Raw genomic sequence first — 12,614 nt, forward strand, 5'->3', positions numbered from 1 at the left:
TTTCAAGTCAATTTTAAGCAAAATTAATGAACTAGAAAGAAGACTGTCACCAGTATTTATTTATTACAGTTTTCTTTAGGTCTATCTGATGCTATAAGGATTACTGGCAGAGAGGAAAACTGATACAGAAGATAAGCCTGAAGATAATTCGTTTTTCTATGCCCAGCCCTTTCTCTCATCTTATATGCTTCATTTTACACAGTGTATGCTACTTGACCAGTCTTTTTCTGGGCAATCTTTAGAAATCCCAGAGTTTTATTGATATTTTCAACAGTTTGGAAATAGTTTCAAAAGTTGTAGAGATGAGACAAAGGTCAAAATAATGAAAATTTCCTTTCTGAGAAGAAAGAATTGCCAAAATCCTGAAATTGCTATGTATATAATAGAGCTGCTAAACTTTACCAGGGAGAATGGAAAATTCTTCAATGTTTTTACTCTTGTATTTTTAGTGATCACGAAACCATGAAATATGCAAGTTGTAATATAATTACAACCAGAAAAAGGAAAAATATGCTTTTAATCTTGATAATGAAGAATATATTGAGCAGTCAGTCTCTAAAGAGAAGATGCTCGTAAAGGGACAGAAAAATAATGCTACCTCGTATCTGGATGAAGCTTCAATATTGAAACAGGAAATTCAGCCATTCTATGGATCACCTTGACAATTACATGACCCACCTCCAACTCACACCACCAATGACTCCAATAACTGCCATATAACCTCTAATGTAGTGCATACTTTACTGTTAAGTCACGGAAAGTAAAACTTCCAGTCAGGTGTGGTGGTGTATGCCTATAATCCCAACATTTATGAAGCTGAGGAAGGAGGATCATGAGTTTGAAGCTAACCTGGCTTCACAGGTGAAACCCTATGTCAAAAGAACCTAAATAAATAAATTAAATAAGAAAGTTAAACTTCAATATTCAAAGTAGATAAGAAGACACTGAACAGTTGAGAAATGGTAAGACTACACTCAGCTGCTTTGGAATGGCATAGAAAAGTGACAGTATCCTACAGTAAGCACTTCACTTGAAGCTGTATGAACAAATTAGTAAGTCTGCAGAAGCAGTTTCAAAGTGCAGCCAATGTCAAAACTCAACCTTGACTTTTTTTTTCATCACAACTGTGTTAATTTTAAGTAGTCAAATACATGTATGATGAAGGTGCATGTATGTGAATCTGAATCAGAAAACCTTCCATATAACCTTTTCTTAGAACTAAAGGATAGGCTTACAAAAAAATTAGATGCTACTAAATTTCTGGAAAGTTCCTAGCTTTAAATATCTATGGAGGCTGGAGGTATAGCTCAGTAGAAGAGAACTTGCCTGGCATTTGTAAAATCCTGAATTCTATCCCTAGCACCCCAACTAAAAAAATGTCTATGAACAAAAGGAGAAAAGTAACATAACAAATGCAAGACAAAATCATAGACAGGTTTTGGGTCTGAAATGCTGTAATAGTCAGCTGGATATTAGGGACCATTCATTTAAGTCCCCTATTCACTTACATTCCCAGATCTCAAGTGTATGCAACTGTGCTTCAGAATCTGGGGGGTGAGGGTGGTACGGAAGCACAGCAGGAGCTTGGTGTGAACTTTTGGAACACTGGCATGTATTTGAGATGAGGTCATGCTTCAGAAACTGAGACAGCAGTATTTCACTCATCAGTGAAGTAGCTGGGAAAGTCAAGAATTCCACCTGCTCTGGCATCTACTGTATTTTCTAATTTTAAAAAAAGTATCTCTAGCCATGGACAGGAGATAGGTTACTTTACTTCAGTGAAGATGGAATGAAGAAGAGTTTATAGTATATTCTTTTACTATGACCATCAAATTCAAATTGAGTGAGTTAATCCAAAGAAAGTTCATGGGAGTTATGGCTTCTCAAAATTGTAAACATATTGAGAGACAAGGACAGAGATAGTGTGAGGCTGGCACCTAAGAGTCAGCAACTACTATTTTCTACTGCTGCGCATGTTATAAGGTACCTGTAATGACATGGATTCACAACTTGGAAGGAAGAAGACCTGAACTGGAATGCCAATGGTATCATTTGCTAAATGAGTAGGAACACTTCACTTCACTGCTCTGTTCCTCACTATTCTCACTGGTGGAAGAATTATGTAAAATAAAGTATATGAAAGTGCAAGCCTATAAAAGATGCTTAATAAATGCATTGTTTAAAATTTTAAATTTTATTCAGTTGGATAAAAAGCTCTTTGCATGTGCAAGGATTTAAGTAGTAGTTTCTCTTTTCCCTGTCAAAGTTTATGTATTCCTAATGAAGAATTAATTTTCTTTATGAAAAGTTCAAGTCTCTTCTAAAACTGTCAATCTCAACTGCTTTCACAGCATTGCTCAAAACTGGAGGCGGCAACAAACACCAATATTGACGCAAATTAATGAGGGCAGGGTTTTGAAGAAATGCTTTGCAAAGTGCTTTTAAGTCTCCCATGTGCTGACTTGACAAACAAGACTCAGTCAGGAAATCATTTCCCAACTAATAATCCATGTGCATAGATTAAAATAAGGGTGGTCTGCTGCTTTAATATAATAAGCTGCTTGGTAGGAAGTTTGCTTTTCTATTTATTGTAGTTGAGGCAATGATAACTAATTAGAGGCTATGTCATCCAAATAAGGAAACAAAAAAGGAGGGTTAAAAAAAGCCATTACTGAAAATTTCTTCATAAGTAGAACTGGTTCTAGCATATGACATATTTATTTGTAGCTTATGTGTTCACTATAAGTCCTTATTTCTGAGATGAAGAAATGAACTCTATACAGATAATTATGAAAAAGAAGAAATGATTCAATAATTCAATCAATTCTTCCCCTCCTGAGTTTCTCACTGGTCCACAGACATATAAAACCTGAATATAATAACAACACATGGCAAGCAGAGCTGTCTCATGAGACCACCAACTATCATTGGTCCAATGGCTTGGGAGAGGGAAAGACAGAGCCAGAAGGCCAGGCATAGGGATTCACTGTATTACTTTCTCTGAACACTTCATTAACTGTACCACTAGGATCCTGTTCTATTTCTCTAATGCTTACCAGCTATCTAACCATGGGCATGTTGATTAATCTAAAGCAGCCAATTCACACACACACACACACACACACACACACACACACAATATCTGGGATTTCTGCTTTCAGCCATAACAGGGTTCTTGATACAGGACTCACACTCCCATTGTAAATTAGAAATATTGGCAAAATATCTGAGCCAACTGTTTACAAACATTGGGCAAGAGGGAGAATTTGATAGTGGTCCCGAGAAAAAAACACTGACAAACTGATGAGGTCTGTGAGGCCCTGTTTTCTAGGTAGGGGTACTTTTAGGGCAATGGTACAGAACAAGACTTGGAAGGGCAAAACCACAACAGACTGGAGTTCAGGAAGTCAGCAGTACTCAATATCTGCTAGGCAGAGTACCCAATAAGAAGAAACCATGGAGTGAAAGAGGCTCACAAATTTGAGTAAGGTTCCCTTGAGTCTTGGGCTGAATAGTAAAATGCATATGCACGTAGTTAAATTCCAAAACCAAGCAAAGAAAAACTATTAGGGATAGAACTACCAGCTAACTGTAAACCAAAGAATTCACATAGTTCACAGAACTGGAAAACAATCCAGTCATAAATAGCCACAGTAGAGGCACGTCATTGAATAGGTAGACAGTCAGATACAAAAAAAGGAACGCCTTAGTAGTAGGGCCACATTAGCCAGAGAGTAAAGGGTACTCTAAATGTACTTCAAGAAAGCTTAAAAGCAAGACTCATGAAGATCGAGCTGTTTAATGAGTTAACTGACTGTCCACATGGAACTCAACATTCCTTAAAGATAAAAAATCCAGACACTCAATGATGAAACATTCACAACATCCAGTATCTAATCAAAAACAACCAGACGTGAAGTAGCAAAATCTAACCCCAAATAGGAGAAAATCCAAAGAAGGAAGCCCAAATGAGAAAAGTGATAGGATTAGCAAATGAAAACTTTGAAGTAACTACTATAAAAATGTGGCCCTGATAATAACAATATCTTAATGGCAATCTCATCAGATAGAATTAATAAGAATTAAGACACTAACTGTGAAAGGAAGGAAGAACACAATGGGCTTGACGATACACTAACAGGAATTTCCACGCTAAAGCATGGTGCTGAGGATGTGGCTCAATTGGTTAAAGCTTCTGCCTATCAAGTATAAGACAGGGGTTGGCCTCAAATCACCATCTTTCTGAGATGAGCCTCCCAAGTAGCCAGGGTGACAGGAGTGAGCCATTGGTGCCTGGCACTTTCCTTCTTTTCATTCACTTTAGGAAAGCTGATACTCTGCTATGGTTTGGAAATGGTTTGAAGGTGTCCCTGAAGGTTGTATGTGCTGGAGGCTTGGTCCTCAATGTAGTAGCATTAGGCGATGGTAGGACCTGAAAAGGTAGGACCTAGTAGAAAGTGGTTAGATCATTTGGGGGCACTGTCCTCATAAGGAATTAGTACTGGTCTTGCAGAGTGAGTTAGTTCCCATAAGAAGGGGTTGTGATAAAAAAAAAAAATTTAAGACTGTCCTCTCTGATCTCACTGTCTTTCCTCTCTCATCTCTCTCCCGTATGTGCCCTCACCACTGGGTTGCCATCCACCATGAAGCCCTCACTAGAGCCAAGCAAAAGCCAGAGTCATGCTCTTGGACCTCTAAACCAAAGAGCTAAATAAATCTATTTTCTTTACAAATTATCCAGCCTCAGGTATTTGAATAGCAAAGGAAAACAGGCTAAGATACAATCAGAAAGGACACAAAAGGAAATTGAATTCTCCTCAGGAGGTGGTATACCTCAAAAGATTGAAGTACTTTTCAAAGCCAGTTCAAGGAAAAATAACACTTCCTTGCTGAGAGTATTGTATTATTCTAAAACTGTGTAGTTAAGAGAACCGTTGGCCAATCGAGGCTCATCTCCCTCTAGTCTTCAAAGTTGTTGGGATATTGGGCTAAAATGTGCACAAAGTGCAACTTTGCTTATTCCACTGCCTTTCTAGATGCCACACTGTTTAACTAAATCCCAGCTATACATTTATCATGTCTCCCTTCATCATGAAGAGATAGCTGGAATGTATAAACACACAAACAATATATAACCTTATTAACTCCTAACCTGATCACTCATCTATAGAATTACAGCACTCCTTATACACTTTCTTCTCAGGTCAATTCAATAGTTCTTTCTTGGTATATTTATTTATTTTTTTTGGCAGTACTGAGGTTTGAACTCATGACTTCGTACCTTCTAAGCAGGTGCTCTACTACCTACTTTGAGCCCTGCCCTAGCCCATTTTACTTCAGTTATTTTTCAAGTAGGTTCTTGTGTTTTTGCCCAGGCTGGCCTCAGACTACAGTCTTCCAACCTGTATCTCCCACACAGCTGAGATGACAAGCAAGTACCACATCTGGCTTATTGGTTGAGATGGGTCTTGCTAACTTTTTGTTCAGGGTTGGCTTCAAACCACAATCCTATGGATCTCTACTTCCTGAGTAGCTAGGATTATAGGCTTGAGCTGTCATGCCAGCCAGATCCTTTTAATAGTTCTCTGTGGTGATGATTTATACAACATGACAAACTGGGACAATATGAATGAATTATATAGGGTGAATATCAGAATATTTGGATAAAAAGAGTTCAAGGGACATAAAGATTTAACATCTTATGCAGTTGCAAGCAGGGTACAGAACATTATAATAATATGTAAGAGGCTAGGCTATTTATGGGTTTTAATAGACTTTCTTGCATGTCGTTTCCAAGTTGGCAACAGCAAAACCATGGCAACAGGAAATTCTTCCCTGCAGTGGAGTTTATGAATGCTTTTCTGTTTTCATGACTCAACTCCTTATTTAATTTCCTGTCCAAAAAATCAGAGATTACTATAGACTGCAATAAGATGTGCTAATCCAAAGACCCTCTCAAAGAAAAACAGGTCACAGGTGTCTCTGGATGGATTTTGAGATAAAATTTAAAACTGCCTCCATGTAGATATGCAGCAATAGTCAACATGCTCGAACCAAATAGATATTGAGAACTTAACTATTTTATTAGCAACCTGGGGAACTGGAGTGGACACCCTTGTAAGTTTATGTACCATAATTAAACAGACTGTTTCATTACTGTACCTTTAATAAACACACTTTATGAACCAAATTAATATCAAAGCTAAAAAGCCTATTTTCCTCGAGATTAAGAAAGACTCTGGAACTGTAATAGAAACAAGCAATACAAAACCTCCTAGGTATTAAAAGAATATAAAAAGAAAAAAGAAAACCCTAGGCTGAGTACAGACACAAGGATGAGGATTATGAAATGAATTAGTAACAGTAAAATATTCCAGAGCTTATGATTAGTTTGAACATTTCTGTAGATTGTCATCACCCTAACATTCAGCTAAATGTAATACAATTTACACTTGACTTCACCAAGGACCAATTCAGCATTATGTGTGTCCAATGCCCTATTCCATTCACACCTCTGAGGACACTGTTTTCTTATAGTTCAGTTCTAGCTACTCTGATTATGTTTCTCAACTGTTTGGATGCTGCACCCTCTTTTGCTGGCTGTATTGTCCCCATCACTAGTTTTCTACAATAAATGTCACTGTTGTTTTATAGATGACTTAGCAGATGCACATGACACAGCAGGAGGAAGACAAGCATAGGAGGAAGACACAAGCATTCCTTACTTTTGGTGTCAAGCTGTGCACGATACTTCTCAAATCCTTTTAGGCGAACTCGTTCTCCCAAGAGCTGAAGAAACTCTTCAAAGGCAGGGCCCGCTGATTCATTGTTGTACATCTCTTCTTCAGTGCTCTGGCCAGCTCGGCAGTACATGATGCCTACCTTCTGCTGATAGTTCAGCTGTGGAGCAGGCAATACAATGCATGTAAATATTAGCAGATACGCTCTGTCCCACATCAGTGCTAGTAAGTCCTGAAGGGCACATGCCTGGCAAATTGCTAACATCCTTCCTTGAGGTCCTTCTGTTTTAATTCTGTCTCTGACCCAAAATCTACATTGAAGAAGACATTTATATTCCTCATGAATTAAGGAACAGTAAATGAAAAATTCCTGTATGCTATAATCATACATCATTAGAACAGATGCTGGTATTTTAGGAAGTTTCTTTTCATGTGTTACAAAGCACAAAAGGAGGCTTTAAGAAACAGCATCACAATGATCTCCCCCCCCCTTTACAAATTTAAAAGCAGAGGTCGGCTTTACAAGAAAATACTTTAAAATAAATTGTTTTACACTGAAAAGTCTATTAATATCCCCCCTTTTTTGAACGAGAGAAGACTTGTCACCCAGCACCATGTGTCTAATATATTAAATTTTAAACTTAGTTATATCTTTGTTAGAGCACTAGCATCATCAACAATGTACTTAGAGAAAACTTCTCTTTCAAATAGTTTTCTCAAAGGTGAGTACCTGGAGAGAACCTTTAAAATGTCAAGTCAGCTGGTAGCAAATATTCCTTACCTAACTACTGTTAAAAAGAATCACTGAAGAGATTTAAATATGATACAACATTAATCAAAACAATTATTCAAAAATAATTTATCACTAAAAAAGGTAGTAGGTATTCACTTAATATGAACAAATGATGAGTACCCATTTCATGGCTTTTCAGTCAATTACCTTATGTCTGTCTCCACTGCTAGATGATATTTTGATGGAACTAAAATAAAAAAGAAAGTAACTAAACTGCTAAAAAAAAAATCCAATTATCCACCTTTGAAAAGACCAGTCATTCTGCAAACAAAGTTTAAGAAGACACTGATGACTGAGTTTGCAAAGTAAACACTCCTGTGTCATTAGGACAATACTTAGCACTTCAGTCCCATTTCTAGGATGGCACTGCAGCCACTGCATCAGTAAATTTTCATCCAATAAAAAAAAGAAAGTGGGGGAGGGAGACTGAGGATGTAGCTCAGTGGTAGAACTCTTGCCTGGCATTCATGAGGCCCTGGGCTCGATCCCCAGCACTTGAGGGTAGAGGAAAGAGAGATGCGGGGGAAGGAACAGACGAAATTTTAGGAAAAAAAAAAAAATTAAGAGGCAGATTCTGGCTATGCTGCTAAAGCTGACCTTAAACTCTCGAGTTCAAACATTCCTCCTGCCTTGGCCTTCTGAGTAACTGTGGCTACAGGTACATGACACCATGCCTGGAGAGATGAAATTTTAATAATTTGATACAGATCTTACTGCTTGACAGATAAACAAGGGATTGTCAGAAAATTGAAGAGAAAGTAACTTGCCCAGGAGAGAGAGACACAAGACCACAAACTGCAGCCCTGTAATATGGACCCATTAAATACTGCTGGGTCTTAACCAGCCTTGCAGACTTGTCCTGCTATTTCTATCAATGTACACATAGGTCCACAACCCCGTATTTGCAATTCTGAAGTTGAAAGGTAAAAGCCAAATTTAAGCAAACACACTTGGCACCAAAATTTGACAAGGGACTGACATTAGAACTTTTAATTTATTCTTTGTGTAAATATCTATATTTCCCTCTACATAAATATTAATGTGTTTGACTGTGGGTGTTGTCCCAGATCCCACAGGGAATATTAATATATGGGACATGCACTTTTATTTCCCTTCTAGAACCTGAAGCTTTCTGGATTCTAAAACACATCTAGCTCCTACCATTTTATAGTGAGGGACCATGGACCTGAACTGCCCTTTCCAACTTTCTAAATCAGGTGGCTTTAAACTATCCATAACACCAGAAATGTCAGGGGGAAGAAAAAAGGACTCCTTTGTCTGCTTTCTCTACTCCACTGTACCCTGCATAATTGACAAGGAATCCCAAAGGTCTTCACAGACATGCACACTCCCTGGGAGTTCCACAATTGCACAGAACTCAATCTGCTGAACTCAATCTACACATTTGGACAGAGAATAAAGTTCCAGGTCAGAAATTTGTAAATAGCTGTACATATTGATCTTGGATTATTTAAAAATAGCATACAAGTTGACAAAAGTTACTTCACTTTAATTATTAAGTGGAACACGTTTTGGACTTTTTGGAGCACCGCAGTTAGAAAAACAAAACAAAACAAACAATCAAAGTAAACCTGCTACACATCACTGACACAACCCCTTTTTCAGCTGGCTAACATTAGGAGGGAACTCCTAGAGGTAAAGGTTTCATCTTGGCTTAAGAATGGAGCTGAGTACCCTATTAGGTCTTGGCAAATAAAGAGGGAGTGGTAAGATTTTGTGTCTATGACAAAGGAAGTTCTCAATGCTGAAAGATCCCAGGACTGAGAGTCATCTGACTCTCTCCCTGCAGGAAGAACTATCAAAGAGACAAAGCAATCTGGAGAAGGAAGGGAGCTTTGAGTTACATGTAGTCTAGCTGTGCCTCCAAGCTCAGCCTCACATGTAACAATGTGAAACAAAAGTCACCCTGCTCAATGGAAAACAATACAGTAGGATTTGTGGATGCCTTTTAAAACATCTTAGATTAAGGCCTGAGATTTCACTGTGCAAATTCAAAAGAAAGAGAGAGTTTACTGTGGTAAGAAGATAAGTTAGGACAAACCAGACTCCAAGGACAAGAAGACAATGTGCCCTTTATCACCTGTTTCTCATACCCTGGTGAGCTCCATCTGCAGACAGGAGAACAGGTTTCCTTAGTTTGAAAGGAATACTCCTTTTTTTTTTTTTTTGATTTTCTAACTCTGTTTCTTTTTTTTTTCCTTTTATTATTCATATGTGCATACAAGGCTTGGGTCATTTCTCCCCCCTCCCCCTCCCTTACCACCCACTCCGCCCCCTCCCCCTCAATACCCAGCAGAAACTATTTTGCCCTTATTTCTAATTTTGTTGTACAGGGAGTATAAGCAATAATAGGAAGGAACAAGGGTTTTGCTGGTTGAGATAAGGATAGCTATACAGGGAGTTGACTCACATTGATTTCCTGTGCGTGGGTGTTACCTTCTAGGTTAATTCTTTTTGATCTAACCTTTTCTCTAGATCCTGTTCCCCTTTTCCTATTGGCCTCAGTTGCTTTAAGGTATCTGCTTTAGTTTCTCTGCATTAAGGGCTAGCTAATTTTTTAGGTGTCTTACCTATCCTCACCCCTCCCTTGTGTGCTCTCGCTTTTATCATGTGCTCAAAGTCCAATCCCATTGTTGTGTTTGCCCTTGATGTAATGTCCACATATGAGGGAGAACATACGATTTTTGGTCTTTTGGGCCAGGCTAACCTCACTCAGAATGATGTTCTCCAATTCCATCCATTTACCAGCGAATGATAACATTTCGTTCTTCTTCATGGCTGCATAAAATTCCATTGTGTATAGATACCACATTTTCGTAATCCATTCGTCAGTGGTGGGGCATCTTGGCTGTTTCCATAACTTAGCTATTGTGAATAGTGCCGCAATAAACATGGACGTGCAGGTGCCTCTGGAGTAACCTGTGTCACAGTCTTTTGGGTATATCCCCAAGGGTGGTATTGCTGGATCAAATGGTAGATCGATGTCTAGCTTTTTAAGTAGCCTCCAAATTTTTTTCCAGAGTGGTTGTACTAGTCTACATTCCCACCAACAGTGTAAGAGGGTTCCTTTTTCCCTGCATCCTCCCCAACACCTGTTGTTGGTGGTGTTGCTGATGATGGCTATTCTAACAGGGGTGAGGTGGAATCTTAGCGTGGTTTTAATTTGCATTTCCTTTATTGCTAGAGATGGTGAGCATTTAGGAATACTCCTTTAAAAGGATTAGGAAATTCACTACAATGTCGCGTTTCCTCCAGTTTGAAATTGTGCAAACACTGCCTGCTCTATCCTCCTAAGGTGACAATATGACTGCATCTTTGAATTCTACTCCAATTAAATCAAATGTAAGTGGAATTCTCCGAACTCAGGCTCCTCGAATCCTTAGTTTAGAAATCATGCTCCCTGCTAGAATATGAGAAGCTGTAAGGGAGAAGTTATGTAACTGCAGTAAGACACATTCCTAGAGAAGGAGCAAATGTCAAGGGACATCAAAGTCAGTATCAATGGCTTGGAGATTTGAGATTGTTATGAAGTTACATGAGATAGTATTTCTTTTTTTCCGGATCTATGTATATGATTACACAATTCTTAAATGAAATGCTCAAAACAATAATGAGGACACCAGAAACATCCTGGGAAGGGGCAGGGTTTATCTAGTATAGGATTGTGCTTTGGGTAATCTCTGGGTCATTTTATAAAGTGACTAAGGTTCCATCCTTGCAGATGAGCCACTCCTCTGTAGCACTGATGGGAGTGTTTGTGTCATAAAAAGTGAAGATGGTCAGTCCAATAGGACAAAGAATGAACTGGAGATAAAAGTCTTGAATCTCAACAAAGTGAAATATCTTTTAACACCTACCAAAAGTGATATAGGCTCCAAATGTTAGGAACCTACGGTACAAATCTCTTCTTATCATAAGTAGACACTTCAACAAGAATCAAAGAACAGACCCAGGCTGAACATCCTTAAATTTTAAATTTTGGATTAGGGATTCTCAATCAGTAAAGTCTATGTTAATACTCCCAAATGCAAACACCCCTGAAATCTGCAACACTTCTGGTCCCAAGCCACTGGTTAAGAGGCAGTCAACCTGCACTGCAATCTGACTTACACAGTTCTAAATTCCTGGAAAGCTGGCTGATAAAGTCAGAGCTCTTTACCTGTAGAAATGGATTTAAATAACTAAGTTCTTAAAGACCTCAAGAAGTCCTGCATGTTTACTCCATCTTTCCTGGTGTAATGACCACAGGGAAGAATACTAAGGTGGTGACACAAACCATGAGAACACAATTTTCATAAAACATTTAGTATTTAATACTGAATCTAGAAATTTATGTCAAATACTAGAGGTCTTTCAGTGTGCAACAGTTCTCAGAGCATATAACATGAACTCCTGAGTGTCTCCGAGGCTGTTTGAGGGGGAGGCCCACAATGTCAAAACTAAGTTCACACAGTAATGTCAAGGGGTGGTGTGCCTTTTGCCTAAAGTTTGCACTAATGTGAGCCACACTGCCAGCATCCCCTCATAAATGACACTGGGGCACCGAACTATATCAGAACTCACTGCCTGCTTCCTTTCTTCTGCATATTCACTACCACCTCCAGAAACTCCATGCAAGAATGTCCTTGATGAAGGACAAAACATTGATTTTTATTAAATCCAGGCACATGCATACGCATTTAATATTCTGTGATAAAATGGAGTATGTGCATAAAGTATCTATTGTCCAGTGAGATACAATAGATTCCTCAAGGAGAATCACGTGTTGAATGAGCTATAAGCTGAACTAGTTGCTTTATTCACAGACGAATGTGGTAGGCAGAATGATCCCCTCTTCCCCAAATATATCTACATCCAAACTCCTGAATCCTCCGACATGGAAAAGGAGAACTAAGGTTATAGATATATTCAAGATCACTTATCATAGGTAAGTGACCCTGGATATCCAGGTGGGCTCAATGACAAAAACGTCCTTAAAGGTGGAAGAGGGAGGAGAAGATGACTGTCAGAAATGAGATGTGACAACAAGCCAGGCATGGTGGCTCATGTCTATAATCCCA

The 12,614-nt window shown here is 38.6% G+C and overlaps 1 protein-coding gene across 22 annotated transcripts in view; it reads right to left on the minus strand.

The window, feature by feature from the left end:
- Positions 1–12,614, minus strand: part of Sipa1l1 (signal induced proliferation associated 1 like 1) — a 316,961-nt gene that overhangs the window by 73,017 nt on the left and 231,330 nt on the right. For all 22 annotated transcript variants that reach the window (XM_074067651.1, XM_074067648.1, XM_074067659.1 and 19 more), the window contains one exon: positions 6,726–6,900. In XM_074067651.1, coding sequence (XP_073923752.1) covers positions 6,726–6,900 — 175 coding nt within the window. The remainder of the gene's footprint in view (positions 1–6,725; positions 6,901–12,614) is intronic.

Source organism: Castor canadensis, chromosome 3 (assembly GCF_047511655.1).
Source record: "Castor canadensis chromosome 3, mCasCan1.hap1v2, whole genome shotgun sequence".
In the NCBI taxonomy this organism is placed as follows: Eukaryota; Metazoa; Chordata; class Mammalia; order Rodentia; family Castoridae; genus Castor; species Castor canadensis.